Source organism: Podarcis bocagei, assembly GCF_964188305.1.
Source record: "Podarcis bocagei genome assembly, chromosome: 3".
NCBI lineage: Eukaryota > Metazoa > Chordata > Lepidosauria > Squamata > Lacertidae > Podarcis > Podarcis bocagei.
This window is the reverse complement of record NC_138127.1, coordinates 60,364,180-60,388,035: the sequence shown is the minus strand read 5'-3', so window position 1 is coordinate 60,388,035 and position 23,856 is coordinate 60,364,180. Positions and strand designations below refer to the sequence as shown.

Here is a 23,856-nt window from a genome sequence, read left to right as displayed (position 1 = left end):
AGCACCCCTTGATGGCAGATGACTGCAAGTCAGAAGAGACCCAGCAAGGCTTAGGGATAACTTTTGCTAGCGAGTATGGTGCAATCTGCTTTCTACATAAGAGTATTAAAGCACTTAAGCGATTGTGACTGCTAAGTGGGTATTTGGGAGTAAGAAAGACTGTTAATAGGCCAGCTCCTAGCCATCATGAGATGACAGAAGAGCCCACAAAGGCTCCAGATACCAGCTCTGCTTTCAAAACATTTGTCTCTGGAGTTACTGTAGTCTACCACTAGCAGGAATGTTCTTGGCAATACCTTTTACCTGCCAGCCATTTTGGGTGCTCCTCATCTGGTTCTCATTTTTTCATTCCTTGGTAAATATGTCAGCAGTTGCAGTGCCCAACTCCACCCCCTTATAGTGGGGGCAAGTGCATGCAATTGCAAATATGTAAGCACTGCTAGGAGTGAACTGATTTAGAATGGGCTCTTTCCATAAATTTTAAATCAGTACATATTATTGGAAGATGGAAGCCACATGTTGTTCCAATTTCATGGTGTATAAATGGTCACAATATTAGACTTGGATATTCTTTCCTTGGCATATATGGTTTCTGTTAGAAAAGGTTGGTCCTTTGTCTTTGTAGGTAATCAGATTTGGAAGATTAATTTAGACATGAAAAACACAACATTTGGGCTGCTTCATATTAGATTCCATGACTTAAAAGTGCAATGCTGCACTCAGTTACTAAAAGTATGCAAGTTAATTGAAATCAATAGGATGTATACTGTAGTCCTAAACGTAGTTGTCCTGAGCCAACCAATGGAATCCAATGTAAATAAACAGGTGTTGCACATATGATCTGCTACATCCAGTACATTTAAAATGTCTCATTGGGAGTGGGGGCACTCCACTTCCAGCCATCTCAAATACAATCTCATTAATTATTATAAAAGTGTCTGTATTTCTTTGTGGCAATTTATACACAGAGAACCACAGGAGGCAACAGAAACCTATACACCAAGAATTAATTGGCACTGTTTATCCTTTCACTTAAAATGTAGTGCACAGCTTTCTGTTGCCTCATGTGGCTCTGGGTCAGGGGTAATTTCACAGAAATACAGTTTTAAATGGAACGATTCATATAATGCCCTCAACCCTGTTAGTCTAGCACTGCTAGGTTGCAACCTGAAGAACAAATGTTTATCTGATCTCAAGTGAGAAACAAGTCAGGCATAGCTGCTTTTGCAGCTCCCTGCAGCCTTGGTTGCTTGTCTGACTTCCCTATCTGCATGCAGTTATAGCTGTTCACTCTGATGGCTATGGAGAGTGAAACTGATACAAGTGAAGAAATGGGTAGGCACAGATGCAGCTCTTGCCTGGCAGCTGGCAGTGGATCTAAAACAGTGGTTTTCCATGTTGCAACTCTGCAACTGTACATTTCCCCCCCTTTGCAGTGGAACTAATGAACGCACTTTCCTTAATTTTAAAAAGTTTGGCGTGAGAGTGGGTAAGAAATTTAGCAGTACGAGGGGTATTTCTAATTTGTTCTCACTGTGTACATAAATTGATACAGTGCTGAGTTCATCTGGGCATACTCCAAATAAATGTGAATAGGATAGGATTACAGCCATGGTCGAAAGTCGGCCTCTTAATGTCTCTCCCACCTCGGCGCGGGAGATGCAAAATCTGCAGGAGCCTTGCTACAAGGGGCGGGCAGGCGCGCACGTGTGGTCAACTAATCTCCGTTCATTTGACAACTGCAGAGCTAGGACGACGCGAAGGCGGCGGCTGGAATTGGCCTCGCGGCCTCTCCGTAGGCGTCACTGTAACCTAGGAAACCGGACTGCTCCCCGCACTCGACCGTTCGCTGGGGAAGGATTAGAACCACCTCCTCTCTGGCCCCTCACTTCCGAGGGCAGGCGGGTGTCTCCACGGCAGCCGCGGACGGCGAAGACAGGCGGACCAAAGCTGTACCCGGCTGCTGGTTGTGAGGCAGAGGCGGAGGTGGACTCGAGTGCGAGTTTCCCCTTCTCCGCTAATCGCCTGTGTCCGCAAGGGCTAGGAAGGGGCAAGCCCCGCCCCCTTGCTCTCCGAGAAGAAAATCACCGATCGTCCCTCTCGCGGCGCCTTGGCTGACGTAAGTATTCCTGCGGGAGGCCACGCCCCCAACGGTTTCGCGGCGGAATCCAGCAATGGCCAAGTGTCAGAGTCTCAGAGCGCAGTTTGCGTTCGGACCCCTCGCAGGGGAGTCGACGCTCCTGTTTCCTCCACAGCAGGAGGGCCATGGGTTGCTCCACTTCAGGGAAGGGGGCCGCTGCGACCACTTCCCCGAGGGCTTCCCCCTCCCAGTTCTCACACCACGGTGAAGGACTCCACGGCCAGGTTTAAAAGGACGCCAGAATCCCCAAGTATTTCCTCGAGCCTTTACGGCTCTGTATTATTTGTTGACACTTAGACAGTGCCGGATTTACGTATAAGCTAAATAAGCTATAGCTTAGGGCTCACTCTTTTGGGCTCCCAAAAAAATTTAAAGGAAAAAAAACCCTGGATGTACATTTCCAAAATAGAAGATATAAAACAAATAAAATAAGCGGTAACTCTGTACTGTTATGTTATCGATGTTTGTATGTGATGCCAATAAAAGGTTTGATGATGATGATGATGAAATAAAATAAAACCTACATACAGCAACAGTATTTTGTGTTGTGTAGGCTCCTATGATGTAAGTAATGGGCCCCACCTGCTAGCCTGCTCCCTAAAATATCACTGGTTTGCTCATTTCTATATATAGGGTGCCTACATTCTGCATGGACTGGTTGCATGGCAACATGTGCAAATGGCTTTAGATACCTATTTGGTCCATAAATTACCATATAGCATATATTCAACACAAAAAAACTGACAATTTGTTGTTGACAAAGGACAGCTGGACATATAAAGGGCCCCATTACTGTCAGTAATTTAGGGCCTCATCAAACCTAAATCCAGCCCTGCACTTAGTCTTGGACCTTTCCTTCAAGGAGCTCTGGGTGGGGTGTACCACCAGCCCATTGTGTCCCCACAACAACCCCATGAGGTAAGTTAGGCTGAGAAACTCTGACTAGCGCAAGGTCACCCAGGCCTGTGAACTTCATGGCTGAGTGTAGAATTTGAACTCAAGTCTGCCAGGCCCTTGCCTCTCTCAGCGGAACTTTCTTGCTGTACAGCAGTGCTGCCCAATGGAAGCAGCCGGCAATTCTTGCTTCCCCTTCCATATATAAAGGAGAAAAACAAAACAAAGCAAAAACTGGTAATAATTTATTTCACCATTATAAAATGCAGAGTCTTTCTTATTTAGGACCTCTGGGTGTGAGGAGATACTTGTGGAGCCCTGATTGAAAAACACTGACCTGGGGTGAGTGCAGCTGTGGTGGTGCTCTCTAACTCCCGTCATCCCAGACCATTGGCCATGCTGCCTGGAGCTAATGGGAGTTGGAGCCATTGGCACCTGCAAACTAGACAGATGGAGAGAGAAGGAAGCCCCTCTCCCGCACTCTGTTTCTGCTGCTGAAATTCCTTACAGCACAGTGATCCATGACTCCCTTGCCAGCACTTCCAGAGAAAACCCTGGCCCTGCTCACACACTTGTCTGCTTGAGACTTACCAGCCACCCTGGGAATCAAATACTGTTCTGTCCTCCCATACAAAGCTGATGCCAAAATAATTTAGTACAGCATTACACTGAACAAGCTTGAATTCTTGTAGGACGCTGGTACAGAAGATTAAAAAAGACTGAATTCTTTTACATATAAGAGAATTGTTGCCTGTCTGGCAACACTGATGGAAATCCTTTGTTGTCAGCTTTTGCTATGTTGTTGCCAACAAGGGACTTGAAACTGTCTAATCCTCTTTGCTTTTTAGAAGTTTAATCACCAGCAGTTCTCTTTTCACAGTTACCCATCTTTGGCAACAAAGCTCAGCTTGTCCACGTTTTGTTTCAAAATAAAAAATGGGCAAAAATGGAATGCACAGCTGAAGTTCCAGCATTCTGTGTTCATCCAGTTGTGTATGATTGGATGACTATGGTCTTTCAAGAAAGGAAAACAAACCAGAAAACCAAAGTCATGGTGATGTGACAGTCCTAAACATTACACTCTTGGAAATGGATAAAGTTTGACTGTCTTGTGACATCGCAGTACTTTAACTGGAACTGGTAAGCAGTAGTGTTTGATGTAAAGATTTGCATTGTAAATTATCAGCTGGTCAGCAGCACCTGCAAACCCTGATCTGAAGACAAACACTTCATTTGCCTACATGGTTTGAAATCAAATTGGGCAAAATTTCATTTCTTTTGGGGGGTTTTGCAGGCCAGGTTGAAATAGGTGGGTGCATTGGAGCACTCCTTGCTGCTGGGTCTCCCTTGCTGATGATTGAGCAACTCTGCTGGCAGAACTGGGCACAGGATACCTAAATCCTCCCAAAGCTAACCCCCCCTCCCGGCTCATGGCAGATGATGGGTCTGAATTCTTCTCTGCAAAGTCATGCCTATGCGTTCTGTGAGGCTTTGTCCTTGTCTTACTCTTGCATATTTATTATCCTTTAATAAAGGGGTCAATAATTTTGTGATGATTTAGCCATGTTGTCCTTCTATTAAATATCATAAATATTTTACTTCAACATCATAAATACTTTAAAATATTATAAATGTAGCTGCTATCCAATGAATGAGACATTTCTAATTAAATGCTAATTTGGTGTCTATTTCAGCTGTCCAATGGAAAGCCCTGTGGACCTCTGTTTTGCTGAAGAAGGATGTAGCAGCAGCATTGTTCTTGAAAAACAAGTTTTTAGATCCAAAGTGCCAGAATCACATGTCCAGCTTGCTTGTAGCATGCATTACTGTGCTTTTCCTTTGAATGGGAATGAGCTTTGTATTTTGAATACTACTGATGATCCTGACCACCAGGTTGAAAACTTAGTTCTTTCTGAGGATTTAGTTTATGTTCAAGAATCCATAAGATTGGCATGTAAGATGTATATTCACAAGAACAAGAACAATGTTCCAAAGAATGCAACCCACTGTGCAGTACTCCTGTGCAAATTCTTTGAAAATGAATGGAAACAGTGCTTAGGAGACAATATAGTATATGAGCCAGAAGGGGTAGTCACTACGATCTGGGGTGAAAAAGCAAGGGCAGCCTTTATTTGATAGCCATATTTGATACTAATAAAATTAGCAGCCACATTGGTCCTCAGTAATGAGTAGCTTACCCTGAAAAAGCTACGCCTTTAAAAACGGGCAGATATTTGCTAGTTGGTTCTTAGACTGGAGGTATTTTAGCTGTATGTGTATATTTTTATATATGTTTGAAATGTTTGTATTTACATTCTATAAATCACTCTGAGATCAAGAGATAGTTTGTATAACTAAAATGAATATTTTGGAAGAAACTGATTGATTAGCTGCATATTTTATATCTATTTCAAATTACAGTACCAAATACTCTTTTGTCAGCCATTACACTTACTAGGTCATCACCATTCAATTACTGCATTGGCATTTGGGAGCAAAGACAATCCACTCCTCATTTGCTCCGCTTCACGTGACTATGTAATAGTGTGGAATCTGGATGAATGCATGAAGAAGTTTTTACAAGGTGAACACTTTGTGATAAAAATTCAGTGGGTGGGATTCTCCTAACTAGCCTCGATTTATGCTTGTGAAAAGGAGCTTATCAAGAGGGAAGATTCCATGGTTGTGGGAGATGCTGAGTGAAGGTTTTGTTGAGTTTTAAACTTCTAATTTCTCTTAGTTTTGTCTTTTGCTGTATTGCAGAAGGAAAAAACAACAACAATGGTACAGAGGGGTTTTTTTGTATGTTTTTGGCTGTAATTCTGTCCATTTACTTGAGAGTAGGTAGGGTTTACTTCTGAGTAGAATTGTATAGATTACAATCCTAATCCCACTTACCTGGAAGTAAACTATTGAATTAGGTGGGACTTATTTCTATGCAGACATGGTTAGGACTGCAGCCTACGTTGCTTCAGAAATCAGTATGTTAATTAGCCAGCTTAAAAATATATATGAAGTTGTTTGCTATTAAAAATAACTAGCTTTCACATAACTATTGAAGTTTTAGTTTTGTCAAATAGTCATAATAATTTAGTGTTATGTTTCAAATATTGCAGGGGTAATGCCAGAAGGCATTGTTATAGGAACACTTTTGGGAATGGTGCTTTATGTGCGATTTAGTCCAGATGATGAGACAGTGGCCGTATGTGCTGGCAATCGGATATACATGCTAAATGCAAAGGTGAGAGCCTATGTTGTCAAACATACCACAGTGTGATATTGAAATATAGCTATCTGTGCCATCAAAGAAGTAGAAATCATTTGAAAGCAAGTTGTACTCTGGTCCATCGAGCAGCTGTATCTTTCACAAGTGATGGACAAGTACATTACGTGAACTTCTCACATTTATTGGGATCAAACACTACCAATTTTATTTTGAAATTTTATCTGTTTTTCTTCTGGGATCAATTGCAGGATGAGGTTATACTTGCTGAATTGGAGGGTCACCTGGCTCCAGTGACTGCTGCTGAGTTTTGCCCTTGGGAAAAAAACAGACTTATATCAATTTCTGAAGATAGAAGTTTTAAGGCAAGGAAATTCTCTTTTTGTTTTTTTGTTTTTTTAAATTATTTTGGCTCAGGCTATGAGGTTTAGTATAATGTTAAGACAAAAGGAGAAGCACTCAAATATTAAACCATATAGTGCTAATGTGCTTTGTTTTACTATAAAGAATATTCTAATTAGGAGAAGGAAAATAAAGACTGGGTATACTATATAATCTTCACATCTGCTTTCCATGATCAGTTATTAAAACTGAATGCTACTATTCAGTCATAATTAAATTTTCTGTATTGCTTGGTCTGTGGGGTTCTGTTCCCATCCCATGGAATCAACCGAAAAATCAAATGGCTTTTATAAAGTATTACATTGGTTACATTCATTATTATATAAACTGACATTTATACGTTACCATGTTTTTCCCTCCAAAAGGTATGGGACTATTGTACTGGACTCTTAATATATCAGTCAGCAGTAATAACAGGTATGCTTTTAAAAATAATGAATCAGTATCAACCAACCTCTTTTTCATATAGAATAATACTTGACATAAGAGATGAGCATTTTAATCCATTCCAATATTAATTTAGGATGAAAACAACAAAATAAATTGTTAGAACAACACAATGCAATATACATTCAGTTCCATATCATTACTCCCATTCTCCATGCTACTCCCAGTGACAGCAGTAATTGTACTTACCATAGTTGCCATGACCCAGAGTCTTCACATATCTTTTCATGCATATGTAGAATTTCTCCATTCCAAAGTGCCATCTTGTTAATTTCAGTGGAGGCAGCAGATCTCAATTGCATCTGTTACCTACAAAGAAATGAATGGGACAGATGTTGCAGCTATGTGTGCTATGGAGTTCCTGTATCCATAAAATAGCATTATATTGGGATGCAAAATTATATTGAGTATTAATTATTTTAGATTTCTGTGTTTTACTGTTGTATTGATTTGATAGTGAGGATTTTCTGTTTAGGCCCAGTGGTTCCTTATTTCTTTTTCTTTCCCATATTGTGCTTCTTATCTGCCTCTTTTCTCCAGTATTTCCTCTTCTGAGTCTCTTCATTGATGAAGAAAATAAACAGATTATCACTGGATGTGCAGATGGACAGGTAAGAAGCATTCTGGGAATTTGACATGTTGTAATTTGAGTTTTATACTCCTGTTTTCACCTATATCCTTATGTTCATGCCTCCTCTCACCTCCTTTTGTGCAACCTGCTTTGCACACACATTATCCATGTGTTAAGTTTCTGCCTCTTCCTCCCCACACACATTTTGAGTACTAAGCACCATTTCCAACTTCTACATCCCTGCTTAACTCAAACATTTGCTGTTATTTACAGCTGCCATTTTACTGTGTGCCCCTCTATCACTGCTTTATTCAAACCTCTGGTGTTTAAAACTGCCATTTTATTCTGTGTCCCTCGATCCCTGCTTTGCTCAAATCTCTGCTGTTTAAAACTGCCATTTCTCTCTCTTCCTCTACACCCCAGCTTTACTTAAACTTCTGCTGTTTGTCCCTCCCTTTTTGCTCCTATGTCATGGCCATTGCTGTTGTGCAACCTAACTTCTCTTTCGCTCTGTTCTCCTCCCTAGATATTATGCAAATCCTAAATTGTGATGAGGCATTACAAATCCTCCAATGAGATCTACATAATGTATTTAGCAGTCTTCCTCAACCTCAGCCCTCCAGATATTTTGAGACTACAGTTCCCACCATCCCTGACCACTGGTCCTGCTACCTAGGGATCATTGGATTTGTAGGCCAAAAACATCTGGAGGGCCAAGGTTGAGGAAGCCTGGTATATATGAAGAAATCTAGCCAAATCAAAGACAGTCAACTTGATTGCCTGAGAAAAAGTTGGTTGCCAAAATACAATTTCCTGAACAAGTTGGAGAATATGGAAATTTATGTTTGAGATGAACTTTATTATATTTATAGGTTTTGGTATTTGGCCACACCACTGAATTAAGATGATAATACCAGAAACATTTACTTATTAAAAGAGAAGTGCAGAAAGCTAGTTTATAGTTTTATTCTCTCTTTCAGCTTTGGATCTTCAGCTTGAGTAGCGGGCATCAGTATCGCTGTGTGGTACATATAAATATAAAGAAAGAGAGAGAGAAGTTTTACAACAAAATAAGGAAATCCGAACAATTGGGTAACATGATGCTTCTGGAATACATTTAAAAATATTACTAGTTAGCCAATGACATGGTTAAAATGTATTTTTCATATAGATACTTTTTACGAATCTGGATTAACTTTATATCCAGATGTCATAGGAATCGATAATACAGGCACACAAATCAAGAAGGCCTCCAAAATAGACAGCTCAGAAAGACTGATCTTGAAGGAGGCCTTTACTTATAATGTGAATATGTGTGAACTTTGTCAGCTCCAAAGAAGTCACATTCAATTGACAGTATGATACCGTCTCCTGCTGTGTGCTGTGATAGATAGTACTACACAGAAATTGTCTTATACTAGTTGAGAATTGTATTATCGAAGCTAATTTGGAGCTGTGTTTTGCTAGCACAAGTTTCCCAGGCTAGGCAGCTCTGCCAGATGAGTTATATAGCAGCAGTGCATAGCTATGAACTTAGCTTATTGCTTCTAGCTTTCATTAAATGTCTTAAGCAACTTGTTTCTAGTTTAATAGGCATTGTGGAGCCAGTGTGGTGTAGTGGTTAAGAGCGGTAGTCTCGTAATCTGGGGAACTGGGTTCGCGTCTCAGCTCCTCCACATGCAGCTGCTGGGTGATCTTGGGCCAGTCACACTTCTTTGAAGTCTCTCAGCCCCACTCACCTCACAGAGTGTTTGTTGTGGGGGAGGAAGGGAAAGGAGAATGTTAGCCGCTTTGAGACTCCTTAAAGGGAGTGAAAGGCGGGATATCAAATCCAAACTCTTCTTCTTCTTCTTGTCTGTTTTCCCTAGATGAGATTCAGAAGCCTTCTAAGGCATATACTTCAAATAATTTAAGGGAAGAAGAAACAGTTGAAACTACCTTTCCAGTTCTCAGAATTGAACTCTGTGACAAGTCGATAAATGTAGGTGATGAAGAACACAGGTAAGTGCACTAAGTTTTCATTCACTGCTTGATATTGTATGTCATGAAAAAGAGAAGAAGAATAATAATTAGAAAATCATATAAAAGTATTTTGTGTAGGTAATACTTTATAGTAGGTGATGACTTTTTAATACTGTATTACAGCCTTGCTGTAATAACCTGAAGACATTGTATGGAGGACATGCATGCCATTTTAATAACGTGCAGTGTCAAACCCTTGAATAAGCAAATTACAAATAAAATGTCACACTTAAAGCACCATAACGCCTAACCTCTATCCTCGTGTCTGTGTTCATTTATATCTATGCAGCTGATGAGCCACATAAAACCATTCTGTTTCCCCCTAACCTCCCTCCTTCATCATCTTGACACTGCACCTTTCTTTTTAAACATAAATATAAACATACTTTAAAGTGCAGGCTATAGCTTAGTAGTAGTAGAACATGTGCTTTGCATGCAGAAGGTCCTAGGTTCAATCATCAATATCTTGAGATAGGATTGGGAGATACCCTTTCTGAAATCCTAAATATTCCTAATTGAAAGGAGGAACACATGTTCATGTGTTCTTCTTATCCAGCTCACATCATTAATTATCTACACTTGATACTACACTTGATCTTAGCCATCTGCATAAAAGCTATGAAACTTAAAAATACCTCATTGTATCTGTAATGAAGAGAATGCCAGATTTTTATTTTTTTTTAAAAAAATACTCTATTTCTCTTTTTATTTTCAATTAGTTTGCCTACTGTGAATGCCCCATGCTTGTGGATAGGAAGCTCTACTGGTTTATTCATAATTAACATGGCAAATTTTGAGTTGGAAGCTGTTTTACATTACAGAGGTATGATAATTTATTATTGCAGCTTGGTGTGATTTACATATGGAAAGTCCATCACTGCATAAGCGGAGTTCCATTTGCACAACAGATATTCTCCTTTCTCTGCTCCCTCTGTCTTCTCCTCAAAGTCTGCCCCTTTGGAGCAGATTTTGCTGGTGGGCAGAGAGCTGCAGGGGACAGGAAAGGAGGGAGAAGTTCTGTTGCGCAAACATCAACCCAAGGCTCATTGTTCATGTCTTGTTTCTGTTTCTACTAGCTAGTTAGAATTACAGAGGTGTGCTTGTCTGCTAGCAGGTTTGACTTGTTATTGCACTGGAAGTTTATGCGCTGGCGTTAGGTTGATGAAATCAGTGGAATTATATCAACTTACCATACATATGATGAAAGCCTTGTAGCCAGTATTTAATTTAATGTGGAACTTTTCTATATTAGCAAAGAAAAAGAATGTTTTATAACATTGGGGTTTTTGTGTGTAAAGATTTCAGTGCCCTCAGCATTCAGTTTGCTGGATCATGTGCTTTAATGAGGAAGGCAATCAATGGCAAGGTGAGTACAGTATTGAAATTATTTTTAAATATTATTTTTTTATTGTTTATAGCACAGTTTATTCTTCCTTGAAACTGAAAATTTAGAGGAACCTTAAATTTTGGGGGAAAGCAAACTTCACATTTGTGGCACACTACTAATAAAAAAAGAATTATGCTGTTGGTTTATATCACTAGCTCTGTTGTGTTAGCGCTAATCAGCTACAGTTCTCCCAGACCTAAGGCATAAATATTTTCCAATTTTGCTATCCAAAGTATCTGGGATTCTCTGCCTTTGAGCATTATTTAGCTGTCAATCCACATTTTCCTATTTGAATTAGTCTACACTACAAGTTTGTATATGCAGAGCAACTTCGATCTTTCTTGTTCATACCAGTAGGCATTCCTTTTTGTGTTTGTCCCTGCCTTCTCATTTGTTGATTTTATTATGCTAATAAAGTACCAACAGGGCATGCGTCTATATAGTTGCGCATGGATCTTTATTTTTTATCCCTTAGAAAACACTTCCCCAACCAAGAAATGTGCAAAAGCACAGAGTCAGACAATTGTGAATTTGCTTCTGCAGTTTTCTAGTTTTGTGCAAATGCGAGAAATAAAAATTAATATATGTATAAGGCTACAGTCTTCCGTTCAGGAGTGCCCTGGAAATAGGGGTACAAATGGAAAAGAAATGAAAGAATTGAGGAAGTAGTAGGCTTAGATAGGCTTGAAAAAGGGAGTAGTAGACAACGGGGATTGAGCCATCCACCCAGAAACATCGAAACAAATAGTATGTGACCTCAAATTTGTTGTTCAGTTCCCCCAGTTCATCAGATTATCCCCGTATCAGGTAAACCTCAGTTTACAGGGGGGAAGCATCGAGACTGGTGCTGTGGGAGAGTAATGTCATGTGGACTATGCAGATTAAATGGGAAGGCAAACAGCTGCAAACACACAGTGAACTCTGGCGTACAGTGGTACCTCGGGTTACATACGCTTCAGGTTACAGACTTTGCTAACCCAGAAATAGTGCTTCAGGTTAAGAACTTTGCTTCAGGAATGAGAACAGAAATCGGGCTCCGGCGGCACGGCGGCAACTGGAGGCCCCATTAGCTAAAGTGGTGCTTCAGGTTAAGAACAGTTTCAGGTTAAGAACGGACCTCCGCAACGAATTAAGTATTTAACACGAGATACCACTGTAAAATGAATGCAGAGCTTCATACACACATGCATGACACTGAAATAGCCCATGTCTTACTAATTCTAATGGCTTGGATCCAAAGGTCTCCTGTGTGAGGATTCCTGATTTTCACCAATTTCCCCACCCTTCTGCAGCCCTGCGCACTGCATCCCACATTGTCCCAAAGGGTTTCCCAGCCCCAAGGAATGAATTTTAGAGGTGTTGAGGCGGATGCACAGAAAGGGGAGATGGGAAAGTCCTGTTCCATGAGCCGAACTCCGCCCACAGACATTAGGTTACAAACCACTGATTACTGTTTACTATGTTGGCATTATTTTGGTTTGAAGGGAGAAATGCTTCATGGACATGTCTCTGCAGGTGTTCTGTTTGCTAACTTCAATGTTTGAGAATAGAATTGCCTTACTGGAGATTAATGTTGCTGCCCTGTTGAGATCCCAGCAGAGTGAACTCTATTTAAGTGGAAGTGAGAAAGGCCTTTCTGTAGTTGCCAGGTAATGAATCATTAAGTCATTTGGATTATTTGAATCTCTATGAGTTCCACCATCCAGCTAGCATTTGTCACAGGTTAGAAGATAAACGGGTACTTTCAGATGCGGGGATTGTAGCGTTAGTGCTTCTCTTCCAGATGCTAATGTTCCTTTTACATGGCATTACCTGCTGCATAATGAAAATGTGACTTTTTGATGGAAATACCACCATGCTGTTCTAATTTTAAATGGTGGAAAAGGACGAGATATCCGAATACTGCCCCAGATTTTATCCAGTGAATATTATTCTGGGTTGATGGGTTGTAATCATCAGCTTCAAGTATCTTCAAGCTCATGAGAGGAGCTGATCTTTTTTGGAAATCAGTGTTTCTAGCAGTGCCCCAAATGTCACTAGTACTGCTCTTTCATAAATGGTTTATATATATATGAGTCTTCTGATTTGTTTGATTTGTTGTTGTTGTTATTAACCCACCCTTACATGATCCCAGTGTGGGTTACAACAATTGATGCCCAGTGTTAAAAACAATTTAAAACAGCATACGATTACAAAATCACGGTGGGTCCTAAAAATGCACATCTCCCGCGTCCAAAGCCCGGGTAAGGAAGTGTGTCTCTTCTTAGGTGCTCTCTTCTGCCAACCTCTCCTTTGTGCCTGAAGAAAGAAAAAAGCCAACTTGTTAGTAAAAAAGGTAAGTCTGGTAAACTTTCAACTAGTTTGGTGCTTATTTATAAACAGCTATTCTTTGTTTGGGGTGAAGAAGCATCCAAAAGGGATGGGTTAAGACCCAGTACCACCTGGGAACACAGCTGGCATCAGACTAGGTATCCGGGGTGGTAACCAGTCATCTTTTGTCTGTCTGTCTGTTTTTCTGGGGCTGTGTTCTTCTTTCTGTTCTGTTTTTATTGCTGACTTTGTTAGGTGGTTTGAGGTTTTTGGACTGAAGAATTGGATTAAATATTAATTTATAAATAAATGTTTTGGTAGAAGATACTCCCAGGTAAGTTGATGTAAGATCAGATTATTCCACTATATCCAGCACTAATTTCTGGATGCAAGATCATGCACATGTGGAGTTCTACTTGATGCAAGATTTTTCCTAGTCATTGATGGTACCTGGCTCTGAAACCTCGTCCGTCTTGAGATCAGGCTGACCCACACATTATTTTTGCTCAGTTGACACCTTAAAACCTACTTGTTACTATAGGCTTCTGGAACATCGTGGGGAGGGCATCTTATGTATAATGTAATACTGACATTATAGGATATAATTTTAGTTTTGTTTTTGTATTATTTTTATTATTAGTCACTGTGGACATTACAGGAAGGGTGGTGTATAAGAAATCAAATAATATTAATGCTCTCTGCACTGGAGACAAAATAAATACTTATGGGAAACATTCCCCTCAATTGAAGCAGTGAGAGAGGCTACACAAACAGGGACTGTAGATTTGCATTACTACATCTCTGGAACTCAGGCCTGTTGCACAGAGCATCCTGTTTGTTCAATTTAAAAATAATTATGCTTTTAAAAGACAGAATTATATAGCAGAAGTTCAGCATCTTAAAAGCTGAAACAAAGTAACCTGAACTTCCTGGGTATCCATATTTGTAACTGTGTTTGTTAAATGCATTTATTTATTGTTTCTTAGCTGTAATTATTAACTATTTTATAATTACAACTATATAGCTGTAATTATAACTATTTATTTATTTATTTATTTATTTATTTATTTATTTATTTATTTATGTATTTTTAAACTCAGGTACAAAAAGCCCAATAAAAGATCAGCCGCTGGTCTTCCATAATAAAATTAAGTCCTCAGGTTACACATCAGCGCCACAGTGAGTACATATTATGTAATTATTTTTAGTGTTTTAAGATTGATTTTTAAATTTTATTGTAGAAAGAGAAGCTGCATGACTGTCACAGCATATTTGACATATGGAAAATGTAATGTAAAATGGGCTAAAGAGTAAAAAATATTAGTCTGACACTATTAAGACTAAGGTTTAAAGAAATGCTTGTTTGGGAAAGTGGCACATTCACAAATAAATTAGAATTGTAAGTCTAAAATTATGCAATTTTAGCAAAATCTGCATAGCTTGGTCTACAAATAGCACTATTTTTCATAGTTTATTTGGATTTCTTAGTGATGGGGTGGGGCCAGGAAAGATGTAGTTCACTGAAACCTTTCTGTCAGCTATTGGAAATCTCCATCTTCTGAGATTCCTGCGCTCTTTCTGCATCCCTTCAGAATCACAGCATGGCTATATATGAGTTAGTGGCTATATGTGTATTGCTAGCCTGCTTGTCTGTGTAACTTAGATTTTGATATTCCTATACTGAGGCAGTTATTTCTGATTGCTTATTTAATGGGTTTGAATGCAAGAATTCCCTTCCTCTGAAAGAAGAAGCTTCCTCTGGAGGAAGAGAACTTTTGGATTCAGCTCACTGTTATAACAGTAACACCAAAATGTTACAATCATTTCGTAATCCATAGAAAATGAAGTTACTGGACGTTTGCATTATTTTCACTTGTCTCTAGTGAGCTAGGAAAACATGGTACCCTACCTGATGTATTTGCACTTTTACAAAACTATAGATTAAATGCAAAGAGACATTTATTGTCAGGTCTTCTTTGGCCCTATGAACTATTGCCCACTGTTTTCCACTGCAGAATGACCATGTTCTCTCCAAAGACCAATGCAAAGCAAAACAATCTGGAACTGAAGTGCAAGAGAAGTTGCAAACGGTAAGCAATAAAACTGATATGTCCGAACAAATGCATTAATGACACTGAAGCAGAACTAGTATTATCCTGCATTTACACAGTGGGGGGGGATTCCAAATAAAAGAGAAATTAAAATTATTTTAGCAGTATGTAACTTCTATTACACCAACACTTGTTAATGAGAAAATATTGTAAATTTAATGGTAATACATTTAAATGTACATCACAGTTTGTACTTTTATCTTTTTAAATGTTCTCCTGTTTCTTTACCATTGAAGACGAAATAAGGAAGACTATCCACATGTCAACATTCCTCCAAACAAATCTGAGAGACAGATTATCGTAGCTGATAAGCCAACTTCTATATGCTGTATTCAGTATTCAGGTATAGAAAAATGTTCATGCATTACGTTAGATGTCTGCAGCATTCACTTGCTAAACATCCTTTTTACATATATAGGGCTCATTAAGGTTCATTCAGTTAGCAAGCCTGCCTTTATTTTCAGCATTGACTACACAATCCTATGCATGTCTACACAGAAATACATCCCATTGACTTCTGAGGAATTCTTTAAATGCTGCGTATAGATAACTACAATATTTTTTTTTTAAATGATTTGGTATATTCATGGTTTAGAATTATCAGATTAAGTTCCTATACTCCTTATTCTTACAGGGGATGGAGAGTTGTTGGCTTGTGGCTTGGCAGACAAAACTTTGCTGGCATTCAATTCAGATCTTACAGGAACACCAGCAGTTTATTCAGGTAAATTAATTCCAGCCTTTTTCATTCTTAGGTCTTCAATTTACTTCCTATTAGTGCAAGATACAGCATTTTAAGCAAATGTCATTTTTACTATGCTACCGGTACCTGTTTTTAGTGCTAGTACTGTATATTATTGCTGTGATTTCTTTTTCATTTTAGAATCTTGAAGCCCACCATGCTGGGTTTTATTTCCACTAATTTGCCTATTTTGTCTTATTTTGCTAAACCTGACTGGAAGGTGAAATTTTCTTCTGTTTGTTTTCAGGGGTTGATTAAATCACTGAAAAAGTTTGAAGGGAGCTTTTACAGGGGCTGTGGAAGCAGAATTTCCTTGGAGGTGTGGGCTTCTCTGCTGGTGGTAGCAGCAGAGCTGCTCTTTTTTATTTTTGCACAAATTTTCCAACATGACAACTCCAAAGCAACATAACAAATCTTTGGCTATCACAGCCTAAGACCCCTTCTAATGGTTTTCTAAATTTCTTTCTGATTTTGCATTTTATTACTATGCTTATTGCTATAAATCCAATCTTACATCAGCTAATCTTAATGCTTTTCCCAATAATTTATAAAGTCCTCCTTACAAAACTTCTTGTAACCCTACAAGCGATGTTAAGTAATTACAATTGTCTTTCATATACAACATAAATTTATTCCAGTCCTTTAGAAAAATCTGGTTCTGCTGGTTTTGAATTTTCCCTGTTAGTCTCAGCAGCAGCAGAGCTGCTCTCAGTGACTACAATACCCTCTGCCACTGCCTCCTGTCATTCCAAAAGCCCGGGAACAGTGCCTTGTCTAAGGCATCCCATGGGGAAATTGTGGCTGCCAAAAAAAAAAAAAAAAAAAAAGGCTGCCAGTGGAGTCCCCACCTTAACCAAGAATGCCTTGGAATGACACCACTTCCAGGGGGTCCTGGGAAGAACGATAATGGCTGTTGGTTAGCAATGCCCTGAAGAAGGTCTCCCACTGCTTTCAGTAGGTTTACCCCATCTCAAAAATCCCCCCTTGAAAACTCACTGAAACAAGGGGAGTATTTCAGCTTGGCTCTATTTTACACTAGCGAGACTCAAACCCGTCGTTCATAGCTTATGGAGATTGGTTGTGACAAAAATAGCGTATAAATTTATAAATGAAATGCATAAATGTATATTGCAAATTTAAATTCAGTACACTAGGGGGCAGTCTAGGACTTTAAAATACCATATCTTTAACATTAGCAGTTTTCATCTAGGTAAATGATATGTGCTGGGTTATGACAATGGGATGTTAGATCGGCTCTTTTAACAATTTGAATTTGTTTAGAGTTTATAGGATTGAAAAATGAAGTGGCCACACTGAACTGAAGTTGCTAAATTAATGTTCTACAATACCAGTCTTCCCTTTGTAAAGAGAGAAGTTTACTTCATCATAAGTGTTGATGAAACTTGCAGTTCAGTTACAACTCTGATTTGCATGTGAAGCACAATAAAGGGGCATCATTTAACACTGTAGTAACAAGGTTTAGGCTATCTATCCTTTTGTACTGCTACCAACTTACAGTATATTTATATCAGAATGCCTGGCTAAAACAAACTGTAAGTCGGAAGCAATCTTTATACTTGAAATAAAATTTAGGGAATATATTCCTGTTCATCATGGTAAAATTCCAACTGCACTGTATATTCTGTTAAACATATTACTGACGTGTATAAAGTAAAACATTCAGAGACTTCTCTGATTCTAAACCTAGACTTCTGAAAAAACAAGAACAAGTGTGTCACAAATTCATACTTTTGCTATGTGTATTTATATCTCTGCCTCAGAATTTTTTATAATAATAATTTTTTTTTAAATAGAGTCAGAGCAGCTGTGGGCAGGTGGGCAGAATCAGGCTATTCTTGTTTCTTTCCCCAGATCCCAGGCTGTAGAGATGCTCTAAGTGGGGTTGGGAAATTCCATTTTCTTGGTTTCTCAGGTGTCACATTTTCCATAAGAATGTCTGGCAATACTGGGAAATTCTCGGATGTGTAATTGCCTTGAGAAATTTTCATGAAGGGCAAACCAAAAAAATTGTTTATGTGTAGTAATACTTGTTTCATTATAAATCAGCTCAGACTGCAATTGCATAAATGGAAAAATACATAGATACTAGCTATTTTACTTCAGTTTCCATGCCTGTTAAACCAGGCATCCTAGTGGATTCAGAAAGAAGCATTATGCCATTGCATATTTTACTGATTGCATTCCAGTACTAGAAATTGATTTCCCTAGATAATGGGAAATTTATATAAATATTTGGTTAACGGCATGTTGTGATCAGTCTCGGATTTGCTAATGGCCTCTCCTCTGGACAAGCATGTTTTGGCCAAATAAAGTTCTACAAGAAAGACAGTATCAGGACATGAGAATTAACAACATGAAGAATGAGCAAGTCATCTCTTCTCACTAAAATATTTAGCTTACAGGGGAAAATGTAGCCTGTATGTGGCCTGAGGATACCTAAGCCTATAAGAAGGAGGAATTCAAGTTGGAGGGTGGAATTGTACACTGCAACAAAAAGAAAAGGGATTTATTGGTAAGGCCGATGAATCCCTATTTTGCCCTTCCTGCTCTGCTGAACAATCTCTGTAACTGACACTTCTGAAGCAGTTTAGTTGTCCAGGATGGGAATTTTGACAAATAAGGGAGATGGCTAACTCCACACTGATTCCAGTTCTCCCTAAGTCCACCTCAGCAGGAAGAAGAATAGGTATCTTATTAGTTAATAGAAAATCCATTACAGTGGTACCTCGGGTTACATACGCTTTAGGTTACAGACTCCACTAACCCAGAAATAGTACCTCAGGTTAAGAACTTTGCTTCAGGATGAGAACAGAAATCGTGCTCCGGGGGCGTGGCAGCAGCAGGAGGCCCCATTAGCTAAAGTGGTGCTTCAGGTTAAGAACAGTTTCAGGTTAAGAACGGACCTCCGGAACGAATTAAGTACTTAACCTGAGGTACCACTGTATTTTCCTTTGTGGATTGAAATTTTAATTTAATTATTTAAAACCCCTCTTTGTATCTCCACATACATTCATACATTATTATATATAAGAATTCTCTTAGATGAACCGTGATCTTTCTGGGGGGGAAAGTCTTCTGGTTTATTAGGAATGTATGACAGACCTGTTTTCCCAAAAACATTTTTTCTTTATTTTTGTTAGGGCATGATGGTGCCGTTAACTCAGTTGGTTGGAGCCATGACAACAACTGGCTTGTTTCATCTTCTGAAGACAGAACATTAAGGATCTGGTCAGTCAGCAGTGCAGAACCTGCTTTATGTCTGGTAATAAACATCTCGTGCAAGTTAGATAGATTTGGGGTACTGTTCTCTATGATGCCTGTTCTCTATGACCCCAAAATCATATCAATTGTATCTGTTTGGAATGTATTTCCAATTGCCACCTTAGTAATTGTGAAAAAATTCTAGGATAGTTTAACACTTCTAGTTATCAATAGTGATGGCACTGAAATTATCAAGCACATAAAACTGTGTGTGCTGTAATTCATGAGCACTTTATGACTTGAGGGCCACTCCCCTCGCAGTTCTCTGGCATTTCAAAATGGTTGCTAAATTGTTACACATGCTCCACTTCCATCATGGGCCATTGCCTGGAATGGAGAAAGAAGTGTGTGTGTGTGTGTGTGTGTGTGTGTGTGCGTAGTCTACGCACAAAGGTAAATTTTAGATTTGTTAAGATTTGTCCATGTTTGCTTCTGACCCCACCCAATGCTTGCTTGTGGCTGAAAAAGGGTTCTCCTCCTCTAATATAGGGAATGCAAAGAAGAATAAGAAATTGTGTGTGTCAAAGAGTGTCAAAGAGGTTGAGGAGTGATTGCCTTTGGATTGGCATTCAGGACACTGTATTTTTTGTGATGTAATGTTATTGTGGGAAAGAGGACTGAAGTCAGACTAGATTCTTTGTAAATGACTGGATTTTCAGAGTGACATTGTATTTTCTTAGGACCTTGGGCCTTGTCTAATAGTAATTATAAAGAAATGGACAACAGTGTAAAATGAATCAAGATTTGTAATTTAGAGAAATCACCTGTTAGTCAGAAAATTAGCAAAGGAAGTAATCTGACAGTGTGCCATAAAGAAACCATCTGTATTTTTCTGACTGAAAATTATACAGTATACATAGTTAATTATATATATTTTACTTTTAGGGAAAGGACATGTTTCATAAATCCATTCGATCAGCACAGTTTTATTATATAGATACATTTATATTGTTGTCTTGTGGAGCAGAGTTTCACATGTTAAGATGCTACCTTGATACCAGCAAGGATGAGATGAAACGGTAGGTAAAGTCTTACGATTCTTAGAAATATCAAGTATTCTTTAGATCCTGTAAGACACCTAAACAAAGTACAGTGGTGCCTCGCAAGAAGAAATTAATCCGTTCCGCAAGTCTCTTCGTCTTGCGGTTTTTTCGTCTTGCGAAGCACGGCTATTAGCGGCTTAGTGGCTTAGCGGCTATTAGCGGCTTAGCGGCTTAGCGGCTATTAACGGCTTAGCGGCTTAGTGGCTTTAAGAAAAAGGAAACAAACTCGCAAGAACTCGCAAGACGTTTTGTCTTGCGAAGCAAGCCCATAGGGAAATTCGTCTTGCGGAACGACTAAAAAAAGGAAAACTCTTTCGTCTTGCGCGTTTTTCGTCTTGCGAGGCATTCGTCTTGCGAGGTACCACTGTAATGAAAGAGGAAAAAATAAAACTGCAGTCCTATGGATAGTTACTTTGCAGAATGTGCTATGGAATAGAGTGTAACTTTTTAATAAACATGCATCAGATTTTGCTATTTATGTTACATCTTGCATCAGAAAATAAAAATAGGAATATTGTTAGCGTGAAAATTGCCTCTGGTCACATTCAATTCTATTGCAGATAATCTAATCGTACCTCAGATTTAATTCTGCCCAACACTACCTTGGAATCATTACTGTCTTTTCGGCATCTTTTGCTAAAGTATTATTCTATGTTATTTCTAGGGCTGCAAACTGCAGTACAAGCCTATGCATGTTTACTCAAAAGTAAACCCCACTGTGTTCAATGGGGCATACTTCTAGGTGTATAGGGTTGCAGCCTTGATCAGTTTGATCAACAAAAGTTATCGTTTAGGATGGGGGAACCTTTTTCAACTCTAGGGTCACATTCCCATCTGGGGGCTACATGCCAGTAATGAGTGAGGCCATAGGCAAAAGTGGGTGGATCATCAATGAATATAAACATTACCTTTGCACAGTGGGCAAGTTTCTATACACAGACTCACACCCCCCTGTGCCTTCCATCTAGGAAAGCAAGGGCACATTCCAGCCATGCAGAAACAGTTGATTGAGGCTGTGAAGCTAGGCTGGTGAAAGATGTGCTCTACAGAAACAAGTGGCTTGGGAGGAGGCGTGGCCTGGAGAGAATCCCTAGGGCCAGAAAAAGAGACCTTGAGGGGGGCTGTATTTGAGTGCTGGGTCTGAGTTTCCCCACCCTGCTTTAGTTAATGATTTGATCAATTGTAATCATGAAAGCAAATTTTAATTATTGTGGTTGAGAGTTCCGGGAACCCTTGTCTGTTTTTGAGGCTAATTTGGTGTTGCTGTGTTAATGTAACAAGGAATGAAAAAGAAGGTATTAAAGATGGCCTTGCCTTTCATCAGTGAACATTACCTTATAATGTAAAAAAACCCAAAAGCTATTTCACAGTTCCCTCCTAATGTATTGATTTCTTCCAAGCAGTTTACAGGCAGATGCTTAATCAGATAAAATTATTTAATCAGTGGACAGTAATGAAACACTTTTCATCAGGGTATAGATCCATTAGCAGTTGGATGTGAGGAATTTTAAATATACAAACATGTTAATACACACATATATCAACCAAAGTTACACAAGTTTAAATCTCATTGATTTCAGATGTCTAAGATGTTTATTTGGGGGGATTATGCTATTAATAACTACTAGGTAAACGTAAAGGTACCCCTGCCCGTACGGGCCAGTCTTGACAGACTCTAGGGTTGAGCACCCATCTCACTCAAGAGGCCGGGGGCCAGCGCTGTCCGAAGACTCTTCCGGGTCACGTGGCCAGCGTGACAAGCTGCATCTGGCGAGCCAGCGCAGCACACGGAAACGCTGTTTACCTTCCCGCCAGTAAGCGGTCCCTATTTATCTACTTGCACCCGGGGGTGCTTTCGAACTGCTAGGTTGGCAGGCACTGGGACCGAACAACGGGAGCGCACCCCGCCGCAGGGATTCGAACCGCTGACCTTTCGATCGGCAAGCCCCTTATTAATAACTACTAGGATCACATTTTTTCTTTCACTTAACAAATCAACTGATTTCATTCCCTGTGCTTAGTTCCTTTACTGGATTTAATTCAGTGCTGCATGCCAAACAAACAATAGCACACAGAAGGAGAGAGGGGAAAAAAATTTAAACACCCACAAATTATCCTGACAGCCAAGTTTGATATAAGTAAAAAAACACAAAAGAAAAAGTTTAATTTGTCCTGATGTTTTGTTTGTGGCTTTCTTTATTTCGATTTCCCGCTAGTTTTGCTTGCATGTACCATTGTGCTATTACTCCCATTTCACCTAATTCTTCACTCAGTTCTTTGATGAGTCAGATTTGGAAAAATGCTTGTATGGAAAAGATTCAGTGCAGCTATAGACAGAAACATCAGGAATGTGTTAGATCTCTTAATTAGAAGAACATGTTAACACAGTCTAAATTATCCACTCACTTCTTCCTTCCCTCCTTAAAAACTGTGGCGTTTGATCTCTGATGCCATAGTCACACATGCAAGTTTGCTGCACTTGGACCAAGAGTTCAAGCATTTCTTCCTCCTTTTTTCCAATAATAGGAATAGACAGGAATACAAAAGAAAATTAACTGATGCAGTGCTTTGAGATATACACTAGATTTAAATTTTATAACAAAAAATTATGTAAAATATTTTTACACAGATATCTTTTACTTTATGTTTGTAAGTATATGAACTGATTATAAGATACCTGTTGAAAAAATTCATTGTTTATTTCATTGTTTTTATTATTTGATGTTATTTATATATTTCTGTAGATACCGAAATAAGAGCATTTGTAAATCAGTACAGAAATTCCCCATGGCATCTACAGTGGAAATTACCAGCCTTTCAGCAGTCAATGAATTCTATTCTTGTATCCTCTTATCAATTATTACCTATGTTCAGCATTCAGTCAGAAGCACTTAATTTGGAACAATTGGCATTAGCCTCTTAACACGATTACTAAGCTGCTACATGCGTTTTAGTCTGTAGCTTATTGTTGATTTTAATTAGTTTTGAATGTTTTTTTTTTAAAAAATATGTCTTTTATTGATAAATTTTAATGTTTTATGTTTTTCTGTAAACTGCTTTGAGGTTTTATTACAATCAATCGGTATATCAATTTTGTTAAATATAAATAAATAAAATTAGTCCCATTTAGTTCAGTGGAGCTTATGCACAAGTAAGCATGCATAGGTTTGCATCCTTAGCTTACTTCAGTTCTTTAATATAATGATATGATAGTTTTATCTTTTAATATCATAAAAAGTGAAGCCATTAGCTTTACTATGCTGCTATTATCATGCTGTAAAT

The 23,856-nt window shown here is 38.9% G+C and overlaps 1 protein-coding gene and 1 long non-coding RNA gene across 2 annotated transcripts in view; one reads left to right on the top strand and one right to left on the bottom strand.

The window, feature by feature from the left end:
• Positions 1 to 1,092: 1,092 nt before the first annotated feature.
• The window catches only part of WDR27 (WD repeat domain 27), a 59,107-nt gene continuing 36,343 nt past the window's right edge, over positions 1,093 to 23,856 (top strand). The window contains exons 1-21 of the mRNA XM_081188301.1: positions 1,093 to 2,119; positions 3,915 to 4,174; positions 4,729 to 4,927; positions 5,477 to 5,618; positions 6,151 to 6,275; positions 6,509 to 6,622; positions 7,025 to 7,076; positions 7,647 to 7,717; positions 8,658 to 8,769; positions 9,546 to 9,678; positions 10,419 to 10,522; positions 10,998 to 11,065; positions 12,602 to 12,735; positions 13,354 to 13,421; positions 14,497 to 14,575; positions 15,412 to 15,486; positions 15,744 to 15,850; positions 16,142 to 16,231; positions 19,411 to 19,532; positions 20,417 to 20,550; positions 23,319 to 23,416. Of these exons, the coding sequence (XP_081044427.1) occupies positions 4,736 to 4,927; positions 5,477 to 5,618; positions 6,151 to 6,275; positions 6,509 to 6,622; positions 7,025 to 7,076; positions 7,647 to 7,717; positions 8,658 to 8,769; positions 9,546 to 9,678; positions 10,419 to 10,522; positions 10,998 to 11,065; positions 12,602 to 12,735; positions 13,354 to 13,421; positions 14,497 to 14,575; positions 15,412 to 15,486; positions 15,744 to 15,850; positions 16,142 to 16,231; positions 19,411 to 19,532; positions 20,417 to 20,550; positions 23,319 to 23,416 (2,020 nt within the window). The 5' untranslated portion in view covers positions 1,093 to 2,119; positions 3,915 to 4,174; positions 4,729 to 4,735. The remainder of the gene's footprint in view (positions 2,120 to 3,914; positions 4,175 to 4,728; positions 4,928 to 5,476; positions 5,619 to 6,150; positions 6,276 to 6,508; positions 6,623 to 7,024; positions 7,077 to 7,646; positions 7,718 to 8,657; positions 8,770 to 9,545; positions 9,679 to 10,418; positions 10,523 to 10,997; positions 11,066 to 12,601; positions 12,736 to 13,353; positions 13,422 to 14,496; positions 14,576 to 15,411; positions 15,487 to 15,743; positions 15,851 to 16,141; positions 16,232 to 19,410; positions 19,533 to 20,416; positions 20,551 to 23,318; positions 23,417 to 23,856) is intronic.
• LOC308583910 lies at positions 6,421 to 8,314 on the bottom strand. The gene is made up of 3 exons (XR_014006484.1): positions 8,096 to 8,314; positions 7,296 to 7,415; positions 6,421 to 6,572 (listed from the first exon to the last, which is right to left on the bottom strand). It is a non-coding gene; the product is annotated as an uncharacterized lncRNA (long non-coding RNA).